The sequence below is a fragment of the Anser cygnoides genome, chromosome 10, assembly GCF_040182565.1.
Source record: "Anser cygnoides isolate HZ-2024a breed goose chromosome 10, Taihu_goose_T2T_genome, whole genome shotgun sequence".
Taxonomy (NCBI): domain Eukaryota; kingdom Metazoa; phylum Chordata; class Aves; order Anseriformes; family Anatidae; genus Anser; species Anser cygnoides.
In genome coordinates this window covers 2,264,002-2,291,298 of record NC_089882.1, presented here as the reverse complement: position 1 = coordinate 2,291,298, position 27,297 = coordinate 2,264,002, and the positions used below count along the sequence as shown (strand labels likewise).

Sequence of the window (27,297 nt, the reverse complement as noted above, 5' to 3'; positions counted from 1 at the left end):
GGAGAGTCAATGGGGTGCTGGATGACCCTGTTTTATTAAAATTGGTAATTTATTTCCTTGGTTTTGCCCTATTTATAGATGATTATTTTTTGAATACCCTCTGCAAAAGGAACGCTCATTACTGAAGGAAATTAAAGTCAAAATGCATTTAAAGCCAATAAAAGGAAATGCCTATTAGAACAGGATGTGTTGAACCAATCAGTTCCGTGTTATAGCACAAGACAAATGTCGCAGCTGAAGTCTGAAAAGGGCAGGAAAAAATGTTGTCTACTAGTACCATACATACCCTAACAAGGCAAGGTAGCACACAGATAATCACATTTCATACTCTAAGGCATAAGCTGTTTGGTTGCCAAACTCAGAAAGGAGTTCCTCCTCATGGCGTAAGCTTCACCATTTGAATTTTGCTTTCTTGCATTGGCATGGAAGAGGGGAAGTGGACTGCTGGTCAAGTGTGTCAGGCTTTCACTTTGCTCTGAAAAACTGCAGGGACCAAACCCTCCCACCTTCAGCAACTGCTCCCAAAGGCACTCCGACTGGTGCAGCTCTGGTTCAGTAAGGGAGGGCAGGCTACAGAGGAGCACACAGGGGTTTGGGCTCCATCTCAGGGAACATCCTGGTGCACCCTGTGGCAGTACAAGTGGAGGAGGGATAAGAGAAGGCCTGACAGTGAGGTTTCACTAATCATGGCCCAGGTGTGCTGGGATGGACAGGGATGGATGGTGCACATCAGGCTGCCCGCACAAACCTGCATGACCAGTCTCAGGTACCCTGGGGTGCCCAAGTGTCTGCCAGCACTGTTACCCTCCCTGATCCCGGGGCTTTAAACAACTAGAAAAACAAAGCAACAGTAAAAGCTGGACATGCATGAAAACAAAACACTTCGTCCTTGGGCCTCAGACAAGTGGCACACCCCCTCCCTGCTCCCAGACTCACCAGAGAGGCAGCAAGCTGCAGCAACCTCAGCTTGCGCTCAGCTTGGTCCTCCAGCCCTTGTCCTGCATTTCCTGTAAACAGGGAACACTTCCTCCCCAGAGATGACCTGGCAATGAACTGGAGAGGGCTGACGCTCAGCTGCACCGCACCCAGCGCCCCACCATGCCAGAAGGTACAATGGGGCGGCTGATAATACATAATAGGTTATTAAAGGCAACTCTGCCTTTTATAGATTCATCTGAGCACATTATTTATATTGTGTGTCCACCACCACAGTGCTTTTACTTTTATTAAATCATTAGTTTCACAGAAACACAAAACTTTTCTGTCCTACAGCACCAGCAGAAATTTTCCTCAAGGTATCAGTGCAGATCTTCTTATCCTTTTCCTTTTTTTTTTTTTCTCTTTCTTTTTTCCCTTGCTAAATCCCAGCCATGTTGTCCCCCAGCACCCATGTTGTTCCCCATCTCTGGCCACCTTTTGCTAGGCTGAATCCTTGCAATGCTTGGAAACCTGAATTGAGACAGGTGGAGTGAAGCCCTGAGTGCTTGGCAGCAACAATGGCCTCTATTTTTTGCTGTGAAATCTTCCTTGTCGGACAGTGCAGGCCATACATCTGCATCATTCCTCTCTGCACATCTATCAAACAGTGCAGGCCATACATCTGCATCATTCCTCTCCGCACAGAAGATTACAAGGAAAACGTCCACTGATTATCAGGACAGGTTTCAAGGGATCTGCTGAGCACCCTCTAAGTGACAGTACAGATGGCCTCTGACAGTGAAACTGCTCAGCACTTTTGCTCTATTCTCCTGTATTAAATGACTGACCTTAGTGACACTGACATTGTATATACTGGTGTAAAATTTAGCAGGAATTCACCCTGACGTGGGGGGGGGGGGGGGGGGGGGGGGGGGGAAGGAGGAGGCAGCACGTTCATGAGTTGGAGGCTGTGTTCTTGAGTTACACACCCCTAATTGCTGGCAGGCAGGCAGCTGGTATGATTTCTGCACAAAGACACACATTGGAGATAAACACCAACAATTTAGGCAGTGCTTTTTCCCCAAAGAATTGCAATTTATTAAAAAGTGCAGATAGACACTTCAGAAAAAGTTCTGCATAAATCATTTTGTGGTAGTTTTACAAATGGTGCTGGGCAGAACAAAGACATCCTTGTACCACACAGTGGACTTTCCTGGAGATGCTTGGTGTTTGTGGACTATTAAGTCCGACATAAAGTTCTGCTGTCTTACAAGCATAACAGAGTTTTAAAATTTTAAATAGGTAAGAATCTGGGTCCAGATCTGATCTGTGTGGTGGCTGCACAAGGAGGCTATTGACTACACTGAGTTACATAGAACTAGAGTATCTTTACACGTCCTGTTTGTTCCTTGGTGCCTAGGTTTGTACAATACAGCAGCTGCTCTGTACTTTTACACATGCGGTCATGAAACTCAGAATACTGCTTAGAATACACTTCTGATTCTGGAATCTAGTCACCAAGATTGATTAGATTTCAATTAGGCAAATGTGATTATTACAACATGGAATGGATCCAACTCATCCTAACCCTCACAGAAGATCCAGCTTGGCATAATTCTTAAGCAAAAATAGACATGAAAACTCAAAAGAGGATGTCATTTTGGAAACAGTGTTGGTAGAATGCAAACACAGAACTGAACTTGAATTAAACATTCGCTGCAGACAGAATTTTTAATGATCTGCTTATTAACAAAAATCTGAATTCTTGGAACCCAATTCCAAGAGCCTGCAGAACTGGCGGAAGACAGAGGGCTTGGTTTTGTGGTGGAAAACATTCTTGGATTTTTTTAACTGTTTGGAGCTGTGTCACGAAAGGACTTAAAATTAGTGTTCCTAAAACTTCTTAGATAACAGAGAAAATGACACTTCCAAAGAAGGTCAAGGCAGTTTTCAGATTTCCTTTCCTCCCTTTTAAAAAAGCAGATTTCATTCTTAAATGAAGAAAAGTAGCTGCTGTTAGTGACACACCACTAGTTCTTCATGTCTGAATCTGCTACCAGATGCAGACAATATATGAATCTCTTGAAAGTACTGCCTTGCTTATAAGTGAAATTACAAACACCTCATAAGGTAATGAGGCCAAATAAGAGAATTATCTCTAAGCATTGTTACAGCATTATTGACTTCAATTTCATTCATGCATGAAGTAGAAGAGTTGGTTATGTACAGGGGGGAATAAGAACAGACTACAGAATTTCAGAAGTATTATTAGAAGCAGCAGGATACCTGTGATTTGTGATTGCCACTTCCAAAGTAGAGATAAAACTTGTCGTGCAATTTCAAGGTGTTTCTTTCAACAACAAGTGTGCAGTGTGGGTGCCTTCAGTAGCAGCTGGCAAGGGACTTTCACAGTGTTATACATATTTCTGTGCTGTGATCAAAGAGTTAACTTTGCAGTAACTCAGCATAAACCCTTCATTTGACATGCACCTCAGGCTGAGAATGGCACTGAGGTTAGAGTGGAGTTAATGGAGAGGTAGTGGATGCTGACAAGGTGTCAAAATGCACCCCAGGCTACTGACTACGCAGAAGAAAAAACAACCAACCAGTAGCTCACATGTAGGACTGCAGACACGTATATGGGAATGACTTCTGCTTTCAATAAGTCAAAATAAGAATTTGGTTGGACCCTGTCAGAATTTTTGAGGCTCAATTAATGATATTAAGATTCCAAATAATTTTAGTGGATCTCCAAAGTAATTTTTATGGTAAAAAAAGCCATCATGACATGGATTTATAGGACAAATTTCAAGTGCTAATTTTGAACCCAATACTTTTGATTTGGGTGGGGCCCCAAAGTGACATTTAATATTTTAAAGACAAAATATTGGAAACCTATTGACCAATATTCCTTTCAAATTCAAACCCTGAAATCAGCATTCTACATTTGCCTCAAAACAGCTAAGTCCATCAAAGTTCCTAGATCAACATGAGAAAGTAAAAAAAATACAACCTACTTTGATCATTGAATCAGAGAATCTCTTGAGTTGGAAGGAACCCACAAGGATCACCAAGTCCAACTCCTGGCTCTGCACAGGACCACCCAAAAATCAGACCATATGTCTGAGAATATTGTCCAAATGCTCCTTGAATTCCAGCAGGCTCAGTGCCATGGCCACATCCCTGGGGGGCCCATTCAGTGCCCGACCATCCACTCGGTGAAGAACCTTTTTCTAACACCCAGCCTGACCCTCCCCTGTTCCAGCTCCATGCCGTTCCCTCGGGTCCTGTCATTGTCCCCAGAGAGCAGAGCTCAGCGCCTGCCCCTCCGCTCCCCTCGTGAGGGAGCTGCAGGCCGCCATGAGGCCTCCTCTCAGCCTCCTCTTTTCCACGCTGAACAAACAACCAAGGGACCTCAGCCACTTCTCATACGTCTTCCCCTCTAGACCCTTCACCAGCTTTGTAGGCCTCTTTGGATACCTTCTAATAGTTTTATGTCCTTCTTATATTGATCTGGATGCTTGTTTGATTTCAGATTTTAATGGAAAGTTGAAGAAGAATTTTTCACAGCACTCAAATTGCAGGTAGATTATAAATATGCCACAGATAAACAACACCTTGTTGCATGAAATCAGATGTTTAGCACTCCTGTATCTTTACTGTTCATCTCTAAACTGGAATACTGACATAAATTAGTCCCAAAGGGTGAAATTTTAATGCATAGATATCAGGGAATCTCAAAATGGGACTAGAACTTTCATCTGCTGCATGTATTAAAGCAATGAATAAGTCTAAATGCCTAGACAGACATAGAATTTGTGGCAGAATTCCTGACCTAGGAGTAAGAGGTTTGAAAGATGAAAATATACAATGTATAAACTGTAAACGAACAAGAACAGATGAGGAATGAGCTTTGCTAGGAAACAGTGCTCCATGCAATAAGGACATTACAGGAAAGAGAAACAAGTCTCTGAAGCAGTTTAAATACAGTCTAATAATTCCTCAAGAGAGCTTCAGTGTTCCTCTCTCCCGCTACCCAGTTCAAATAACCCTGTGCTCACACCTCCCATGCAGACTAAATTATCACCGATTCTTGCCATCATTCTTCAAGTGGCACATTCATTGACACTGCTGATTTAGCAGAGAGATCAGCAAACAGACCTGCACGGAACATACAGCACAGCCTCCTGCTCTGGGGGTGAGCAGAAGCAGATAGCAATATAAACAGCATCAGAACTGTCAGCCCAGGCACCTTGTGCAATGATGTGGCCAGAAGCCACAGTCCAGTTATGACAACTTGAAGCAGGAATATGAAAGACAAGAGCTGGCACTCATCAAGGGATTTTCTGTGGCTTAACCTTGATTCTATCTCTGTAATAAAGTGTTCTGCGTGAAGGCAGAGTTAGGATTTGCTCTACATTTATTGTTTCACTTTCCAGGGAGCAAAACCCTTTCTCTCTGTATGTGCCTATTGCAGAGATCTGACAGCATATGTATAATATATGGAGAGTCTGGCTGGGCTTTTGTTATCATTTGACCAATAAAGCTAGTGAGCACGGCCTGCATCCTGAACCTAAAACTAGATCAGCACCAGAAAAGCAAATAGGTTTTGCTGGTTTATTTATTTGAATTGGGTCAGACAAGCCCCTAGACCAATGAGGAAGAGGAGGGCATGGCCAAGGTCAGGGAGGAGGATGGGGAGAGGCAGTTTTGAAATAGATCAGCTTGTTTTAGAACCACATTCTGGACTTTAACGTGGTCTGCAAAAGGCCATGGGCTGATGGGGTGTACACACACGTGCGTCCTGGATGTACATTATGTACTATCCTGCTTATCTCTGCAGTGTATTTCAGAAGATACCATGGGCAGGAAGACCAACATATTATACAGTTGATCAAAAAGCAGAACAGTGCAGGGATAGACAGTATGCGTGTGAAGCATGGAAAATGCAGTGAAATGGCCTATCTTCTACAGCCCTGAAAATATCCAGGTATGCCTTGCCACCAGCTTGTGTTGTGATTTTCTGCATCTTTCCTCTGCCTGCTGATTCAAACCCTGGCTGTTAGTTCCTTCCCTGATCTGGGAATGAATGTATATTATAAGAATAAGAGATGCGATAACCTGAGTGCTTCAGACACTACCAGGAGGTTCGCTACATGGCTAGCATGCCATGAGTCATGTTGAGCTGAAATACTCAACAACCTCTTTGCCAATAGGTACTAATTTACAAACTGTGGTGTTGAAGCCATTGGCAAAAAAAAAGGTCAAGAGGTAGTAACTCTAACCACCATGAAAATATCTGTTTGCCCTTTACCACATGATGTAGCATGAGGTTTGGCAGCAGATATAGTGGTCTCTGCTGTAAACAATCTGTTCAGTTATGACTCAGATGAGAATCAGCATTTTTAAGTTGGAGATGCCCTGAGAATTTCCAGCAAATCTTTCCAACTTCCCATCATGGCCCTGCTCTCGGAAGTCCCTGGCCCATCACATATTTTATTTGTTATATGTAGAATGGTAAACTTTGATTATTGCAGAATCTGAGCTCTTAGTTCAGTTTGCAGAGGACTTTACCAGAAGCCAACTGTTTTTCCTTGCTGGAACTTCTGAAGCTTAGAAATTTATTTTTGCGCCTCAGAAAACTGAAGATAAATTATTTCATATGTTTTAGAAATGAAGCAGAACTGTGCCTGGTTTTGGCCACCTTGAGACAAAAAACCTGTTGGTTGTGAGAAACTCAGATTCCCATTCCTGACTGGGATCACTTGGACTGATCCAAGGTGATATAGGATGAAAACCAGACATACATACAGACTGGGTTTTCTAAATCTTAGATTACAATATATAGAAGTAAACTTAAAACTTCCTTAAATTTTTGTCAGAACAGATATGTTGTTCACATAGAACACTTTTGTGAATTTTCTCCTTGTGGAATATGTGCCAGCTTGTTCTATTTTCAGGTGCTAGCCTGAACTATCAGGGCAGTCAAATGATAAATAGATGTTCAGATCCTCAGAGGCATAAGTCAACAGAGAATACCAATGTACTGAAAATGAGCATCTGGCACAGTATTGTTTTCTCATCCAGATTCCACTTATGTAGTTACTTTTCCGACTACGACACATTTACCAGTGTTTTTCTGAGGATGATTTCTGGATCCAGTTAGCAAAAGATAATATATTTCATGAAAAGAAACAGTGTGGTGACATGACGCATATCTTAGATCAGAGACAGTGGTATGTTCCTGATTATTCTGTCTTTGTTTATTTTTGGCAGTGTAACCTAGTCACTAGAAGTTGGAACCAGAATCTTTATGTTCTATTTTCATTTTATTGCCAGTTTTTTATCCCATACTTTCCATGGAGAATTCCCACAGCAACTTCAGTGTAATGAACATCACAATGCCCTGGAGGAGTCCAAGATGGAAGGGGAACTGTCATTTCTCTGTGCTAGCAGGGTCAGTTGCTCTATCAGCATCATGCAGCCAGGTCTGGGAAACAAACCAGGGGGAAAACGCAGTGAAGTTGGGATCACAAGAAAACCTGTCAAAATGGCAGTAGTAATATTCCCTATTTAAACAAACAAACAAAAACTGAACAAAGTATTTTTGACTGGAGTGAGACTTAAACAAACTCCTCTCTTATTGCTGTAAGCATTATTCCAGCTGTTTGTGTTGCCAGAGTCATGAAGGAATCTGTACAGATCATATACCCGCCCTCGTTATTGACCAAAATGTCCTTCACTCTTGAGGGCTGTTGTAGATTGCCAGCCCTGGCCTAAGCCTCCCCCACAGAGACTGTCCGAAGCAGTGATAGTGCTAAATGTGCCTTAGCCTCATGCTAAGATCCCCAACATCATTTTGCTACCATGAGAGAGTTGGAGAGGTTTTTATAGCAGATCCCTCAAAACATGAGCTCAAAACTGAGCTGTCTGTTGCTTGTCCAGCATACACTTGTTCTGTCATTTGCTTATGGGCTGAGAAAACACTGAACAATGCAGTCGTCTTTCCTGTACCATTGTAACAGGGCTTCTTAGTGCTCGTGCTGCAAGGTTCAGTGACCTCAGACAGTCTGAGGAGACTGTATGGGATGCTGCTCTGCCCCTCACACAGGCCAGTCCTGGACAGAGCAGCACCCAGTCTCTTGGGTTTTAATGTTCCTGAGCTCCTGCAAGCTGGGTGCATAAATATCTCCCTGTCGTGAAGGCAGGAATGTTTTGTGGCTTTTCCTGTCAGTCTTCAGAGAGAACAGAGAACATATAGAAGGAACCAATACTACTAAGAAACTCTTATCTTCATACTCGTCCTTCCAGCAGGGATTCCCTTTGGACTAGAAAGTGCATATTGGACTTGAGACTCACCTACTCTGCAGCCTTACCAGGAAAACACATAGTGTTCCTGGAATTCTAAACTAACCAAGACCTTGTATCTGGCATTTCTTTCCTGATATTTGGGGGAAACACTGAGTGAACTGATTTGTTTGTTTGTTTCAGAGATTCATCCAGTCAGTCATTAGAGCAGAATATTTTCAGAAGGAAAGAAACAGAGATTAACTACTAACATGTAGGGCAGACTCAAAATGCTCAGTGGCTCTGCTCTGTCTCCTAAGACATCAGTATCAGTCCCCAGGTTAAAATTAGAGCTGGCTACAATTTTGTTTGGATGACGCTTTTTCAGTTGGAAAAAAAAAAGAAAAAAAAAAGACCTAGCATTATTAATAAATTGTAGACTTGTGACATTTAGTTGGGATTATTCTGTTAATTAATCCTGGTTCCCAAATAGTTCTGGAAAATCAAAACCATCCTAATTTTGCAATTCAAAAATATGTTTTAGTTCTGAATTTACTTCAATCTCTGTATATATATATATTTTTTTTACTTAGCAAGTGAAACAATTAGAAAAAAATGTTGGGAACCAAACAGAATTATTTTATACAAAATGTTTTTTCTTGGTCTTTTCAGTTAGCCACATATATTCTTCTATTTCTCTTGGGGATACTGAAACAATGATTTTTCTTAGAACTTCAACTGAATGGCAAGATAAGTTGCTTGTCCAGCACAATTTAAAATACTTTTTTGTCATCTCTGCAGACTTTTCAAAATCCATATGTCACTCTCACTGTGGCTCTTTACCCTGAGTGTATTCACTATGATGTGTTTTCACATCACTGCCATTGTCTGAATTTTTTAAGCCTGAAAATATGAAGGCAGAAAGTTTAAAGGGAAGATTTTTAGATGCTCACTTCTAGCTCTCATATTCCTTTTCTATTTAAGGACCAGAAGATGTGACTTCAAGGATATATTGTACTGCACGCAGTCTATTACTTCTGAAGACATGTATGCTACGGAGGAAAGCTTTCTATGCTCTTTTAGCCAGATCTAAATGTATAGACTGGTACCCAAAACATAACAGGATTTACAAGCCTCACTGAAAAACTTTGATCAGAGACATCAGAGTAGGTCCACATGCATAGAGACCCTAGCAGGAAGATGCAATGTGATATTATCAGAGTTTTGGACCCCAATTTACTAACTACTCAAGACACGAGGACAAACTGCCAACAGACTGAATAGGTATTTAATTTGAGATAGTTGAAAATGGCTGGCTGGAGACTGCTGAACACAGATCCAAGAAACTGTCACTTGCTTCTGTACATTAGTACCTAGCTGTACTTCCTTTGCAAAAAAGGACAAGTTTGAGGACATGCCTGTGATACTGATAAGCCAAAGATAAAATTGTTGTAGCATGAGTCTGACAGAGCAACAGACGGTGTTCAAGGATGATAGGTCTCAGCTTGCTTGCTCTAGGCCTTCAACAGATACCATCTAATTAATTCAGTAAACTACTCAAGCGAAAGGGTCCTTTTATAAGCTCTTTAATAGGTGTCTTGGCAAAACAGACAATGCCTCTTAAATGTGTTCTCCCATCCATCAGCTCTAATTGGTCCATTAAGATGAAATTAATTGTTGTATGTCACTGAACAGCCAGTCTTAAGGTAGCTTTTATGTTAAACCCCCTTGGGTCTGAAAAAGCAGAATTCTTGCAGGATAATAAAAAATGCACTGTACATTGTAAATAACTTTGTTAAATGGCACAGTAAACCATAAACTATTAGATTAGATTTGTAACAACAACAGAGTACTATTGCATTTTTAATGCTACAGGAGATAGAGCCTATATTATTGACCAGTGGATTCTGGAAAGGCTGCAGAATTGTAATGTGCAATCTCTCATTCAGTAAATCTCAGGAAGGCTCAGGGTGGGGGCAGAAGAGGAGAAAGGCATGCACAAAACACAAATTGACAGTAAAGGATCTGACTATTTCAGACAATGCTACATTTCGGCTGTCTCCAGTCTCATCACCCTGTCTGCACTGTACATGCTTTTTCTGTGTGCTGCTAGGAATGCTTAAAACACACCAATATGACTTTCTATGACCTGTAAACATAATCCAGGGCAAATACGCTGTGCCACAGCAGGCTCACTCCCTTTCCCACGGAACCCCACTGGAAATAGGTTCTTGGCCAATGTAACAAAAACAGAAAGCACAAAGAGGACTACCTGAGCTTATAATTCCTCAGGACATGAAGAAGATCACATGTGTACATATTCTTCCTTCTCTGCACTGTAATTTGATGAGAAAAGTTGCCAACAGAATGAAATCCAGCTGCTAACAAAACCATCTACTGAGGCTTGGGATCATTTCCCAAGATATATATGGCACAGTGATTTCTCCTAACAAAGCTGGGGCTGTATCCAGCATGCTGAGGCTGTGCTGAGACATCTGCTGTGTGTGCAGAATGGTGATGTGCAATGCAAAGCTGTGCTGGGGGAGCATGCTGCTTTCCTGGCTACCTGTACTGTCCCCCCACACCTGTATCCCCAACACGAACCAGGACAAACAGCTCCATGGATGTGAGGAAACGGAAGAGAGACCATGCTGCCACCATCAGCTTGACATCTAAAGCTGGACATGTATTAAAACCTCTCCTTCGTTAGCAGTATAACATTACCAACACTGTCCAGAGACACTTTTCAAAGTTGCTTGCTTGAAATGATCAACCATCAAAAAGCATTTAAGAGCCATCTTTGTCCTTGCTGTCTTTGAAAGACAATTCTCCACCCCTCTATTGCCCAACAATACAAGGTAAAGCATGCCTTGTGTCCGGATCTGAGCACCAAGGGGTTATCTCCTGCAGACTGCTCCCTGTCTCTGAGCAGCTGGAAATCCTGTATTAACTGCTATCAACTTCTAATTCCCTGTGGCAATTCAGACAATTCTAAGGTAAACAGAAATAAAGACATGACTCATGTCAGAGCTGGCTGTAGCTATTGTCAAGAATTTCAATAGGTTGTGCACAGCCTGAAGTCAGGGTATAGCACTGGGAGCCCCTGTTCTGCAATCAACTTTAAGGTTTATGCTGTGAAGTGCAACAATGGATGAAAGCTACTGGGATTTTATTTTCGATCATATTCACCAGATCACAAGTGAAAATGTCTCTCTCCCTTGTCTCTAGACCCAGTCCTTGATCCATATTTCCTCTGTTACATCAGAAGCTATTATCCCATTTTTACGGGACTTCGTCCCATCTCCAAACTTGAACGCTTCAGGGATGTTTGCAGTGCCTTTGGAGCCTTCCAGGGTCTTTGCCCATATGCTGGTTGTTCAGTGAAAAGAATAAAACTGATGTGCGGCTACAGTTACTGTCTTAGTAACTCTTCTAAGATCCTTTACAGAAACCCTTTCAACTCTAATTCTCTTAGAATGAATTTAAGTGAGGTAGTTTAAGTGAGTTTAATTTGAGGTAGCAGTAAAACAGACCACTATTTCAGATTGAGTTGTGGTTTCCTTTCTAATGGGAGAAGGGAGGGAAGTTGTTTTACGAACCACAAGTACAGCTACGTTTTCATGCATGACAGACTGAGCATACAAACCACAACCTTCCAAAATACTGATCTCCAGAACTTTTCAGCAACAGGGAAAGCATAAAAAGACTATGATCTATTACAGGCATTTGAAGGCAGATGCTTACAGGCTTCAGTCATATCATGCTCGGAGATTAACTCTGTGGTGCAGGTATCATTTGACCTATTTTAGAAGTTAAATGAAATTGTTTCAAATGTCTTCACCAATTAAATGAAAAAGAGAATAAACTGGGGAGGATAAACTGATGAAGAAAATCATTTATTCAACAAATTTAAAAGAAATTAAGAGGTGGCATCCTCAACATCCCTTGCTTTAATCGATGCAGTTTCATGAAGGCATAATTTGGCTCACTCAGCTGGACTTAACAAAACAACAAGCCTGAGCATTTGCTTCTGACCTTGTATGCATCAGACTTTTAAGATGTGCCTCCCAGCTCTGAGCAATAAGAGAGCCTTGTGGGTTAACAGTCACCCTTACTGAGCCTGAGTTCAGCAAGTATTTACTTCATTTTTAAACATGTTAGAGAGTGGAGATGAATTACACATCAGCTTTTGATAAAGAGCTGATTCTTTCAATAATTATTCCTCAAATCATACGAAATACCTTTATTAACCTCAGGAGTGCTTGTCTCCGAATAAGCATGCCTTCGTCTGAGTGCCTATCTGTCCCTCACTGAAGTATCTGAGCATCTCTGACACGATGCCACTTTGACAAACATAGCAGTATCACTGTCATTCTTTCTATTTGGAAACTTACTGGTCTTTTATGTAGATTACAGCACCGTGAATTTCTCTGAGGTTAATATAAATAGCATTAATTCACTATCATGACAAAAGATTCCTGTATATGAAAGACTATATAAAAGATTCCTGACAAAATATTCCTGTATATTTCTCATGCTGTTTTAAGTATGAAAACGTTGATTGTCCTTCCTTGGTCTTTGCTATTTTGGGGTGTGGACCTTTTATATTGAAGCTTCTATTACATAATTATCTACACACTTGCACCTTATCCTTCATATGCTGTGCTTAGATACCACACTGTGCCTCTCTAAGAGTGGGTGATTTTATCTTATATAAACCATGCTTCTCCTTTGAAGGACCAGAGAGAGAAAGAGATATAACATCTTGATTTTATTGGTTAAAAATATGTGCTATGTTGGGAAAAACTCACTCTAATGTTTTTAATTTCACCTTAATCTTAAAAACATGTGTAACTTTGAATAGTATGTTATCCTGATCATTTTAAGGCATAGAAATCATGTTCTGCAATAGTTCTAACAATAGCTAAACTTTTGTTATTGTGTTTTTGTATGTCTGTTTCAGAAGGGTCATGCAGACTGTCCCTGGATGCAGTTTTGGAGCAAATCAGTAACTGATGACCTGCAGGGAGCAGAGAAAATATAACAACTTAAGTGGCATAACTTGATAGAACACAGGTTAATGAATCCAGTGGTGGGGCAGGGGGAACAGCTAAATAGCCACTGGAGGGGTGAGTGACTGCTCACCCCCTGGATTTTTCTACTTTTAGAGGAGGGTGATTTGCATTCTCTATGGCCCATCAGCTACAGGCAATGGTTCTACTGCTCTGTAGCTATAATCTGATTTTAGCATACCTTTTAGAAACAGTCTGCACTGACACAGTCCTTGTATCATCTTGCACCCATGCTTGGCACAAGCCCAGACTTACTATGACTACCTACAAAGAGCATTGCTTACAAAGTATTCAATGTAGCTGCTAGCTCATGAAGCATCATCTCCAATGCTAGCTCTTTAGAATCTAGCACGGATGTATCAGTCCCGAAACACCTGTGTTCTTCAAACTGGCCAAATTAAAGAAAAGGTCTCACACAAGCCACATTGTTATCCTGGCTTTCTACTAAAGACAACTTTTTCTCCATCTTCTTCTTGAGGAAGTACATTTCTTTGGGAATAAAAGTATGTTTGCAGAGGAATAGGATATGGAAGAGTGATCAGCTTTCCTTATTGTATAAAAGCTGAGAGGCATCAGATGGCTGCCTATTGAAAAGCAGTGAAAAACAAGGTCAGAGCCTTGGGGGTAGCTTACAGGCACGAGCCTTCAATTCTAGAGTTATTAAGAATTACCATGAGCCTGGGTATAATTGCACAGAGCATTGGGATCTCTGCACTGCCCCCACAAGAATTCACTTGAGAGTCCAAGTCTCAGCAGATAGGCATTTTGTCCGATTTGACTTATGTCCCATTATTTCTACACTGTACAGAAGGATAATGATGTTCTACATTGTCATACACCTGAATTAGTTTGTTTACACCAGATTGCTAAATTTTGGGGATACACAGTAACTGCTCTTCAGAAGACAATATTCCCCATTCTATCCTGGCAATGGTAACTGTAAGTTAAGATATATTTCCAGCAGTGCCATTATTGGACTTTTTCTATAAATTTGATTGATTCTAATTAGAAATTATTGGTTTAAATCTACTCCACATGATTTCTCCTTTTAAACAAGAAAATTAAACAGTGAATCTTCTCATCTGACATTTCCTGTGAGCCCCCCGCTCCACTTTTCCCCTGTCACACACACCAGTGAAGGTTCTTGGATAATTACAATCTTTTACAGCTTTCTCACATTCTGTTCTCTAAAACGTAATAAAGGATTTGTACTGCACCATTCATCAAAAAGAAGTCACAATACCATAAGGTACGAGCAGATGCTAAACACCAGCACTCCACAGGTGAATGCACCAAAGAGAAGTTAATGGGCTCAAGCCTCATGTATTACATGGGTTTAGTCCAACACACTTGTACTCTCAAACAGTTGAAGTAAGCCTCAGGATATGAGAAGACTAGAGTTCAGAGTCAATGTTATCCCTGTGTGGCTGTGGTAGAGCTGTGCTTGATAGTTATTTGTATTAGAAAGAGAGAAATTCTACGGAGAACTGCTTTTACAAGAAATAAAACATGCATACCTATACATCACGTATGATTGTGTAAATGGGTTCATGTACATGCTTTGTACAATTTGGTTTGCTCTTAAAAGATTAGACCATACACTGTCTCCAAGTACATTATGCTTTTGGATGTGTTATCCATTTACTTTTCAGCAAAGCTTTTCAGTCATGTCTTTGTCCAAAACATCCTGATAAATACATCAAATCATAGCTCTCTCAGCAGCAATATAAGTATATTGCTGTCTGCCTGCTGCTCTTCCCCTCCACCCCAGTTACTTTGATAAATGGGTCGTTCAGGAGAACCTAGCCTTCATTTCTTCCCTGACAGCAAGAAGTTCATGCACAACAAGCAGCAGCCTGAAAAACTATGTTCACGCCTTGACCTTGAGACTTCCTGAACCAGTTTGGATTGGCTCTCCCCTTGAAACAACAGGCTTCCACAGGAAGTTCATAAATGGACTCAAGTCACAGCAATTTACGTACTTTTAATATTTTTAACTTGGTTCTTCGAGAACTACCCAAAATGGGCGGTGTTTCATGGAAACAAAGAACTGGCCAGCTCTTCCAAGAGCAAACGTCAGTGTGCTGGGTGCAATGCAAACTGCTGAAAGGAACGTGACTAACGGGCTGTCAGGCCCTGCCAGGGCAACTTCTGCTAAGCTCTACTGTGGGGATGTGGCTGTGTGTTGTGAAGTTGCACTGTACTCCACCATGTATGTCCCAGTGTCAGCACCAATGGGGATCCCAACACCGCAGGTAGACCATATCTCCAAAGAGCTGGCCTGCATCCCAAAACCCTCAGCTTCAGGCACGTTTGACCCACATCTTAAACACTGATGAAATGTCTTTCCTCATGCTGCCCCACCAACAACTCTTCCTCTCTCAAATAGACAAAAGTGCTGTATTAGAATGAGTGTGCAAGACTCAGAGGTGTTAAAGAGTTTTTTCACTCCCCAAGTCTGAAATACCTTTGAAGATTTTTATATTTTCACATAGCCCTAACAAAATGTGACTGCATTAAAAATATTCCTTTTCATTCGTTTTGCACCTTGTTTTCTACCTGTTACCATGATCTTAATTGAAAATACCCTTCTTATTTATATCTCTGCACTCCACTGACTGTATGCTATAATCTGACAATAGGAATGTAATAATGGAATATTAATTCAAACATCTTGAGTGCATTGCTCCTATGTAACTATCGAAAGAATATCTCTGGAACATTTTTGTATTTGCAAATAACCTAATGGAAAGGGGATGAAAGATTATTATTAATCCTAGCAATGTGTATGATTTCAGACAGAGCTATTTAATTCATTCAGAAATCAGCAACTCTGTCAAAGATCCTTAACGATAGGCTTTAAAGCAACTTTTAAAATTAATTGTTTAGTCTGATTAGCTCATGGTTTGGGATTTTATGGTCTATACTTAACTGCTGTAGTTTGAAAGTTGAATTACACGTATATAAATAACACCCACTAGATCAGGTTGCTCAGAGCCTCATCTAACCTGGTCTTGAACACCTCCAGGGATGGGGCATCCACAACCTCTCTGGGCAACCTGTTCCAGTGCCTCACCACTGTCTGAGTGAAAGATCTTTTGGCTTGTATTTGCAAACCATAGGATCCAGATCCACCACTGTTGCTGGCACGCATTTACAAAGTTGAGTTAATTTGTTGTCTTTTTTTTTTCTTCACTGATAAAGACTTAATTTATACTCTTCTAGTTTTGCTTTGTGAGCATTTCCTGAGAGGGACATAAGCCAAGCAACATGGAAGATCTGCCTACGGTACCTAGCAGGGGAGGCCTTGCTTTTCTGGCCAAAGCTAGCAGGTCTTACATAATAATGTATTACAATACCTTTCTGTTTCCTGGTCTGTGGTTTGCTGCTTGTTCTCAAAGCCAGTGAAGCTGCTCATATCCACATAGCCGTCATTCTCATTAGCAGCAGATAATGCCCTGCTGGGATCTTCAAAAAACTCAGTAAAAGTTCCTGCTCTTGTGGATCTTCGAGGAGGAATTTGTATATTTTCATAATCAGAGCTCATAGCTGGAATGTTCTCATAGTCAGAAGTGTCAGCATTGGGAAAAGAAATGGATCTAGGTTTTGTTAACGGGAGTGGCATGAAAGGAGGTCTGGACCGGTCCTCAAAGGACTCCACCCTTGACACACTCCTGCTGAAGGACTTCGGTGTTCCTTTTCTCTTACCATCCTTATAGAAAAGAACAGCTGAGGGAGACTCAGATGCACGGAGCTTCCCCACATGTGATTTTAGTTGAGGTGAGCTACTTAGGCTTCTCCTGTCCAGCTCCAGCAGCCTCAGAGGCCCATGATAGCTGGATTCTGATGAGGACCTCGAAGAGGAAACATTAACATCTACATGGACTTTATTTTCCGTCTTCTTCTTGAATTTTAGAGTGAGGAACCTCTTAAAGGAAGACTTCTTTTTCTTGGAATACTTATCAGGTGACTCATTCTCTATCAAAAGTGAAGGGGAACTTTTAGTGATTGGCTTTTTGGTGATGTAGGCAAGTTCAAAAGGAGGTGGTATATCAACAACTGAGGATGGAGTAGATACACCTGATGAAAGATTTCCCTGGGAAAAACTACCTGAGGAACCATTAACACAAGGCAAAGACAAGTTGTCTTCTGTCCTTTTTATTCTACCATCATCAAGTACATAGCCATCACTTTCTTTGTAAATGGAGACAGGTATCTCTCTCCCTTCAACAGAATAAGACCGAGGATATAAAATAAAACGTCTTGACTTGGTTGGTAATGCCCTGTTGGCTTCCATTGTTTTTCCTTCCGCTGAAAATAAATTATTGCTTACATCTTCAGCCCCAGAGTCATTGCAGGAAGGCAGTAAATCAGTTTCAGGTCCAGTTTCTTCTGGAACTGTTTCTGGCACGTAGCCTGGCATTTTCCCAGAGAGTGACCGTGTTCTAGTGACAATGCTTTTACGATCAATGGTCAGCAAGTTGTTTTCACCATCCATACCTAATTCATCTCTCTTATTGTGATCAGCTCCTGAATCAGTCTGCCCATCACAAGCGATTTCATTTTCTGCGGGAAGCACATATGGGTCATCTAGGGGATCACTGCTAGTTGCTCTTTCCTCTGATTCTTCAGGTACAATGACTACTTCAGGGAGTGCTAGATTTTCATGCAAGACATTTTTGGTCCCATGTTTTACATTCATTTTACCATGCTTACAGACTTCTAACTCTTCCTCACATGGGACTTGTTGAGTTGGACTTGGGACACTTTTGCTGAGGCTTTTTGCTTCCACTTCATTGTCTTCAAGTTGCAGCTCATCTGACTTAGAGGTTTCAACAACCCTTTCACTATGCTCTTCAACAGGCATATCTTCCAGCTCTGATACTCTACCTAGTGGTCCAGGGATGGAACCAGAAATCTGACAATTTCCGTTCAGAGAGGTCCCTTCTGTTTGGAGATTCTCATCTGAATGTTCTGTGGGTATTTCCTCACCACAGTAATTCTCAAAAGGAGCAATTTGACAGCAGTCATCCACATTTTCTGCATTCACAGCTTCTTCCTCCTCTTTCACAGAGTCTTGGTTTGTTTCACAGGCTACCTCTGATGTCTCCTCATCTCTCCTCTCAGTGATCTGGCAGCCATCACTGGCATTTTCTGTGTTTGTATTATTGTACCCATCTGTGTCTGCTTTCTCCTCTTCAGCTGCTGCTTGATGGGTAGAATCTCCCAAGCTATTCTCAGCACTGGGTTCACCTTCAAGCAGTTCTAAGCCAAGAGCTGTTTCCTCACTGGTCTCATTGGGCAGCATGTCAAGACTTGCACTATCATCATTTTTGAATTCCTCTTCCATATTCAAATCAAGCTGTGCATACACACTGTGATCACCATCATGTGGTGGACATCCATTTCCATTTTCTAAAATCTCAGGCAGTTCCTCCTCATCCTCCCCTGCCTTTTCACAACCTGGGATTGATTCATCTGCGGGAAGCGGTGTTGGAATGATATCTTCACAGATATCACCCATTAGGTCCTTACCTCTATTCAAAATGTTATCACTGTCAATCTCACTATAGTCTTCAACCAGTTCAAGACTGCTAGAAGTTTCCTCCTTGTTTTTGGCTTCACTGCAATCACCTACAACATCTTCATCTACATTCTCGGAAGAACAATAATTCTCATCAGGGGCATCCGAGGTCTCCTCACAAAGTGCTTCAGACTGGCCACAGTCTACAGTTGAGGCTTCAGAGTCTGGTTCTATTGGTTCAGCACTATCCAAAGAGTTATGGCGCTCAACTTCTTGATTGCTTGTGTCCTCATCATTAGCAACGTTATCCTCTTCCTTCTCTGCCTCTTCTGGAGTTTCCAAAACTTCATTCTCTGCAGAGGAATCTAAGCTCTGATCAAGCTCATGTTGCAAGTCATTGCAGTCTTTCCTGGTCAGCTGAGCTTCAGGAACTACAATGTATTCATTATCTGCTTCAGGTTCTGGGCAATCGGCATGGCATTGATTTCCTTCATACAGCTCTCCATCAAGAAAGATCAATTTACCATTTGAGCATTTATTTAAGTTATTGTTGGTATACACACCGGATTTGCCCTCAGTGTCAGCAGAGAGTTTTGGCTTGGGAGCAATAGGTGGTTTGGGACCTCTAGACATAGAGTTTGGGTTATGAAGAATGTCAGCCCTTGGCAGTGAAGAAGAAAATTTGGAGACAGTTACTGGAGAAAGATGACCGATAATTTTTGGTTTCGGTGCTACTGGTGGCTTTGTGATTTCTAGAGAGAAGAGAGAGAAGACATGTTAGTCATCTTGATTTCTTATTAAATACACCAGAATATATTCTACACTACACTTTATCTTATACCAGTGAATTCTAATGCAGAAGGAGTCCAGCTTCCATGCAGCACTGCTGCTTTATCTGCAAGGTTGCTTTGCAGATAAAGGGAGCTAGCTGCATATATGTTATTTCCATCTTCATCTTCAACACCTTACTCAGCTTGGAAGTGAACATCTGTGATCTGTGTGCTAATCAGTCACTTCAGATTCTAGAAATGAATGTCACCATAGTTTTAACCTGAAAAGGAATAAACTCAAAATATAAATTAACTTCTGGGAACAGCCCAGACATTTTTTTCTGATTCCAGGTTGTGATTATACCAGTAGCTCTGTAGGGACTTTCAGAAAACATCCTCTGTAGCACAAGATCCCTCCAGTGATGCAGGCTCTCCCTAAAGAGCCCTTGTGCTCTGCAGACCCTCAGCAGGCAGAGAACATCCTGCTGTTCCTCCTTTGCTTCTACAGCAATAGTCAACCTGGAGATTATGATGTAGGATAAAGAATGAAACAGATGACCCATGATCCTGTAATCTCGACATTTTTAGCTCCTTGCTTTATTTTGTGTCCCTGCTACTCAAAGCTGGAAGTCACTAGGAAATGTCACAATTTGATTTGACCTGCAGAAATAGCACATTGTAGGAGGTACATGCCCTTACTGGCTTTGATTAAAATCATTCATGTTCAGAAGAGGGAATAGGAGGTTTGAAGCTACTTGTGGAGAAGGAGGGATAGATAAATACATATTCACCAGCCTCCAGTACTGTAGTGAATACTCTTGTTTCACAGTATCCACTGCTCTTTGAGCTGCAGGGCATCTGCCTAATTATTGAAATCACAGAATGGGTAGCTAACCTTGCCCTCCAGATCACTTTAGAAATGTAATGTGCCAAACACTTAAGTACCATTACTGCTCTTGCAGCCAGCATCAAATCTTCAGTAGTTCAAATCTGCAGAGTGCTGAAAACTGTTACCAATTACAAACAGGGAGGGAATAGGAGTGGCTTGAGTATCTCGTAAGCCTGGCTCCACAGACAGTTTTGCTCTTGGCAATTTTAAGTCAGTTACTGCAACAACTGAACATCCTACGCTAACTTTTTGGCAGTAAAGGGATGGTAGCATGATATTTTACTAGCTGCAACTGAGTCTATAGATCTTTCCCACCAGAAATCAGCAATAGACCCCTTAATGTCATAGTAAGGCATTTTTAGGACTAACTCCAAGAGAGAAACATGGCTTTGGAGGCATTATAACACCTTCTGCATTGTTTGGCTTTTCCTAGGAATGTCACTCTAAGAGTAGGACACAAATATACTATGTCCTGCTTCATTCCTGGGACGTGACAAGGCTGCAGCAGTCTGCGTATTCTTATCCTTGTTCTTGTCAGAGACTGTCTGTACTGAAACAACGAGCAGTGAGAAAAAGACTGGAGCATGAAGAATGCCTGGATCTTCTAAGCTTTGGCTTATAAACAAACTTGATATAAAATAATTAACTCATTTTCTCTACACAAAATAGCCATGCAGGAATCCACAAAAAAAAAAAAAAGATATAGCTTAAAAACAGTGACCCGATTTCCCTTCAGTGGTAAATTTTCTGTAGCAAGAATTAAGTAATCTTGAATTCCTCCTCCTGCTGCCTTCAGTGACATTGCTGGGGAAGAGAATTTATGATAACTGGCCCTGTTCAAAGTATGTTGACAATAGGCATTGTGGTGTCCTACTCTTTCCCACTGGGCCAACTATTGGCCACTTCAAATTTCTTCCATACTTTTTTTTTTTTCTAACTACTCAATGTGTTGATCTTACCTTCCATGAGGCTCCTTTAACAATTTTCCCCTTTTGGGGCTGAGTGCATATACAAGTGTTCAAAATAAACCCTAACAATTACTGAAAAGAGAGCAAATCTGTCAAGCACAATGGACCACCACTTGCCTTTTATCACAACTACTTCACTGCTCCAATTTCTGCTTCCTTTGGTGTCTGAACCATTTAAAAGAATCTGGCTGTAACTTCTAAATGGATAAAAAACAACATTGCACCATAAGAAACGTGTATGTTCACAAATAATGGCTCATGTTTATTTTAAGATGCATTTTATGTTGGAGGGAGACACACCCACCTTGTGCTTAAAAGGAAACTCATGGGGAATAGGAATTTCTTTAGCCTGCTCCTCCCCTTATTGTTCGATGCTTCCTTGTACTGACAAGGACGGCTTCCTTTCCTTACCCACCTTCCTTCAGGCAAACCTGCATTTCAGCATGGTTTTGTTCCTGCCATGGCCCACACAAAACTACTCTGCTCTCCACCCGGTCTGTCTTTGCATCTAAGTTTCTAAGTGGTGGACAGTAAGCCTAGCAGCTCTCCTACAATACCAGTCAACCCACATAGCCCTCACTGTTCACATTTCTTTGAAAAGTGGGGTATTGCCTGAAACACTGCAACTACCCATTTTCAGGTGTTCTCCAGATTTAATTTAGGAATTAGCCTAGAATTTAGTTAAGACTAATAAGAGACCATAACTACCAACATCTCTACCCCGTCAAACAACTGGTTTGGGGTGAATACTTAATTAAATACTGAGGTTTCACATTTACAAGGACTTCTGTAGACTTGTCCCAGGCCCATGGTCTTTTGACAGTGGCCCAAGAAATGAGTTAGCTCCACAGTGTAGATACTAGTTCTATCTTTGGTGCCACAGCCAAGTTCGAGCATCTCTTATGATGCTTAAAGTAGCTTTTTCTGACCAACAAACTTGTGTGGCCTGTGGTTTCCTCATTCCTTTGTCATTAATTCAATTCAGATACAAGTTAAAATGAGAGAGACATAAAGAAAAGAGGACAGAAATGCTTTTAAATGGAAGTGACCGTGCAGATAGAAAGACCACACTGCAATAGTGGGATGAGACCACACCAAACCTAGAATTTCAGTGGGAACCAACACACCCAAGTCCTGATTCTCAATGCTCCTGCCCAGGAACAAAGGCTTCAAATCCACAGCAAGTGGATGAGGAACAGGAGGTAGAGGGAAAATGTCTGGGAAATGGCACCAGAAAGTATTATTCAGCTCTAATCAGAAGCTGTGTAATTTCACTCAGTTATATCAAAATAAAGGCAAAACTTGTCTTCTAGAAAGCTTCGGTCTGAAGAGAGTAAAAGGTGGGTATATACCTTAGTATATTCCTTACCTTATTTCCGTAATGAATTGCAGATTTTTAAAACAAAGCCTTTATTTCCAGTCAGCGCAATCTGGCTTCTATCCCCAGCATTTATTATTGTTTTTTCTGCCAGGTTAAAGACTCTTATTCTTCAGTATTTCTCTGGAGAAGACATATACTTCCCTACAGCCACATCTCTGTACAATCCTGGTTTTGGTAAATTGATCAGATGAACTCATTAAATCTTTGCAGTTGGACAATTTCTCCTTTCCTGAAGTCTTTTCTTTTAGATTTTTTTTTCCTGAACTTTTCCAATTTTCCAGGAGCCCCTGTAAGATATATAGTGCAGACCTATAAGAGGAGTTCCAGAGCAGGTACTGATGATGCTATCTACACAGCTCTGTACTTTCTTAGACCTGGTTCTCACTGTTCTTTATTAGCTTGTTAATATGTCAGGTTGACTTGCTTGTAAATTATGACTTCTCAATTGTTCCCAAGGCTATGTTTTCACTGTTTGTTGTCTCTAACTGATAGCTTTATAATATACATTAAGTGTAATTAGTTTGACTGGATCCAACTTAATGATCCTGATCTGTTTCTATAACTGCCCTGCCTACATTGTTAATTACCCTGTCACCAATTTTTGCATCATAAAGTGAACTTTGTCATCTGATACTTTTCTATTTGCTTTCCAACCATGAAAATATTGAACAGTATCAACCTGTTCCTTATCCCTGCATTATACATACTACCATTTGATAACGATACAGAGATAACTGCTAAACAGATTCTCTACTGCCCGTTAGCCAGTCTTCAGCCTAACTAACCAAGAGTGTATTCCTGTTATATAAATGCTTCTCTCTAAAATCAGTGCACTGCTAAAATAATACACAGACATTAATGTACGTTTTTGCATCTATACAGTCACCTCAATTCAAATCTGTAACTTCTTCCACAGATGAGGATCAGATTCCCCACTTCAAGCAAGTGAAGTCCCACTATTGAGAAAATAAGAACTTGCAACCCTAAGAGTAGTAGTAAATATAGGAATTCATTTACATGTCACAGAATCACAGAATGTCACTTGCCCAAACACTATAATAGACACAAAAATGGTTTGGACCCAAAAGGATACAAGTTATTTCATGGTAGAATTTCTTCTATCTTATCAACCAGACAACAACATGAAACAACAAAAAACCTTGCCTATACCAGCAGCCATCATATTCACACTCTCTCTCACATCAGAGAATAACTGTGCTAAGAGCTCATACTATGAACAAAAGCCACGTGCACCAAGTGCTGCACAAATCCAGGAGCTAATGGAAACAGTGCAGCTGCTCTGTACAGTCACGTGCAGAAGTTTCCATACATCAGCTACCAAAACAACACCAAGTTCTTACAAAGCAGGACAGAGAAGAAATTCTCTACCTGTGTCTATTTCAGTTTGTCTAACACAAGGTTTTATGCTTTCACCATGGTCCCTACTCCTTAGAGAAGAAATTGTTCTACAATTCAATGGTAGACAAAACTTCCTATCAAAATAACACATGGAGTTTCATGGTAAATGAAACAGACAGCTCTTCTTTATGGATGAAGAGCTGGCTTTGGACCTGGACAGGACATGGACACCAACCACTGCAGTAATTCTGCCAGAAATTTAAAGCAAGACAAGAAAAGTGACTCCTAAAACTCATTTATTTCATTTGCAGTATAAGAAGCTATATGTTCCAAGCTGTAATTACAATTCTGCCAGCTGTCCGAATCAGCCAGTGAGGGTGTGTTTAAGCTGCTTATGCAGATAAGCCATTTTAATGTCATTCTGAATTGAGGTAAGTACCCAGCATAAGCTGTGTAACCTGCCTCAATACATTGGAGATAAAAAAGATGAGGTAGCATGATTTACAATGAAAGTATAATCCCTTTGAGGGGGCTCAACTCATAAAACACTAGTGCTGTCACTGGTAGGACCCCAGGATATACTGTAAATAACTGAGATGTCATAATTTTTGTACTATTCACTGCAAAAATCTCTGTTTTATAGCATGTGAATTCATCACTCATTTCACACAGTCAGAGAAAAATAATAGGTTTAAAATAACAGCAGTTACCTAAGAAATGAAAACAGTTGCAGGGGAGTCACTTGAAATGGAAAAGGTGTTTAGGCTTGGATTTTCTAATGGTACAGGACTGCAAGTCTTCTTTTCAAATGGAACCTGAGTCCAGATTTAGGCACCACCTTCCACTTTGACTTTAACAGGAACTAGCTACTTAAGAGTCTTTTGAGAGTTGGGACTTCAGGTCTTAGGTCCTATTCAAAGCCAGCAAGGGCTCCTAAATGCCTCAGCCATTTTCATTTATGAAAATGGCATTTCAGCTTCTCCATAATTCTGGTATTTTTGGAAAGAATCTGTGTTCTCTTAACAATGTATATCCTTCAAGCGACTGATCAAAAGTCTTCTGCAAGTCCACACAGCATGAAGGTTTCACTAGTGTGGAGACAGACCCAAAGACAGTAGTAACTATCCCAAGGGAATTTTGTCTCCTTACATATCTTAATTGAAATATTATCATCTGGGCTGTCAGAGGACATCCCACCCTGCAGAAATAAAATGCTGTACTGTACAATTATTGGAATTCATCCTCAATGATTAGATCAATGCATTATGACTCTGGGATGTCTGATCAACAGTTTACAAATTTGTCTTACTATCTAACTTCATTGCAGCCATCTGGAAATATAATATAACAGCATAATATCCCACAGAGAAGCACTGCTGGGGAAATGGAAAAATATAAAGACAGTATAATGAGAAAAGGATAAGTTTCAACACCAAATATCTTGATCCTTCACAAATTCTCCAGCATTTTCACTGTCTCTAAACAGGCTGTACATACATGTCTTGGTATGGCCATGGAAGCTGTCTGTGAAAAACCCTGTATGTATGATAACAAAAAATCTTGGTTCTAAGTTACTAGCATGTATTTCTTTTCAGTATAACTTTAAATGTTTGTGATGTTTCCAATTTGTCTGTGACTTCACCATAGGAAGCTCACACAGCAGCAGACAGCTTATATTCACCTGCTGTTTCATATATTGCTTCCTGGGAGCCAAAGAAGACAGGGATTAGAATTTTTTTTTTTTTTTTTTTTTTACAGGTACATATGGCAGCTTTTCCTCTACCAATTTCAGTAGCAGCTGAAAGAATGTCTAATCTGCTTATGCCTATGAACAATTTGGATTCTAACATCTGTACCTTCATCCTTTGGGCAGCATCATTTCAGCACCCAGCAAACAAACACGTATGGAGAGCCTGGCAGGTCCTGTGCGTGAGGCTGGGAGATGGGGCTCTCTCTTGTCACTTACCACAGATTTCCTGTGACCCTGCTGGATTGCTTCATTTTTCTTTTCATATCAGTTCTGCATCTCTGAGGATAATCCATATCTCCCTTCCTGTTTTCTGTCCATCCTTATTTTAACTTCTGTGGGATCAAAGCTGCCTTATGTGCCTGCATGTATGACTGCTTACTGGTGCTATGTGTTATTGTAATACAAAGACCACTGATGCGGGTCCCTGAGCTGTGCCGGTTAATAAACACCCCTCTCCTTCAGATTCAATAGGAAGTTCTGCTTTGCACTGATGGGAGAGACATTCCTTGCATTGTGTGAATGCACAAAACAAAGGCTGAGAAGGGATATGAACACTCTCTATAAATACAACCTGGAGGTAAACACCAGAGGAGGAAAAGAACTATTTTTAAGCAAAAGGACAATGTAATCCCAAGAATAAATGGCCATGAAATTGATTTGGAAACTAGGAGTAGTGACAAGAGTAAGCAGTTCTCAGCTTCCTGAGAGGAGTAGCAGGAGAGCTGCCTAAAATGGTTTGTATAACCTGATGAATTGATAAAAGGAGTAATATGACTTTGTGATTTGTAACAATAGGTTACTGCTTTCAGTAATGAAGGTAGTCCCATTCAGCCCCATGCTCCTGAACAAAGAAAACTACTAACAAAATTTCAGAGTTTAGAGCTGAATAATCTGACATTCCTTACACTGCGCATCCACCAAGATCACACCAAATTAGAGCTGCTCATTTTTAAATAACAGAAAGATGAAGAAAAAGAGGTTGGAGCATCACAACTCAAGCAATTTTTGGCTGGCTTGCTTAACCTTCAAATGAGTTTGTCTCCTGGGAGGGCCAGAGTCCAGTCCGAAAAGAACAAGGAAACAGCATGGAAATGTCACCACTTTTGGGTAGGAGAGCGTCCTATTCCCCACTCCAAGGACAGCTATAAGCTCAGAGGAGTGGTATGACAACCTGATACAACAGCAGGGGGCTGGCTTGGACCTAAGTGATCCTTTCCAATACAGTCTTCCTGTGCTTGGGCAAACAGTGATTCACAGTTTCCCAACATATGACAATGGCAGGGCCAGCCATCTAGCCATGAGATCTCTAGGCTTCAGGACATATCCATGCGAGTGAGGTGCCGGGTGACATTCACTCTCTGCAAGAAGGAATTGTGGAG

At 40.9% G+C, this 27,297-nt stretch overlaps 1 protein-coding gene across 3 annotated transcripts in view; it reads right to left on the bottom strand.

Moving 5' to 3' along the window:
• Positions 1 to 27,297, bottom strand: part of FGD5 (FYVE, RhoGEF and PH domain containing 5) — a 105,628-nt gene that overhangs the window by 77,268 nt on the left and 1,063 nt on the right. For 2 of the 3 annotated variants that reach the window (XM_048068786.2, XM_048068783.2), the window contains one exon: positions 16,637 to 19,553. In XM_048068786.2, the coding sequence (XP_047924743.2) occupies positions 16,637 to 19,553 (2,917 nt within the window). Of the gene's footprint in view, positions 1 to 16,636; positions 19,554 to 22,797; positions 23,097 to 27,297 lie in introns of those variants that run through there. The other variant, XM_048068795.2, reaches the window with a different exon arrangement.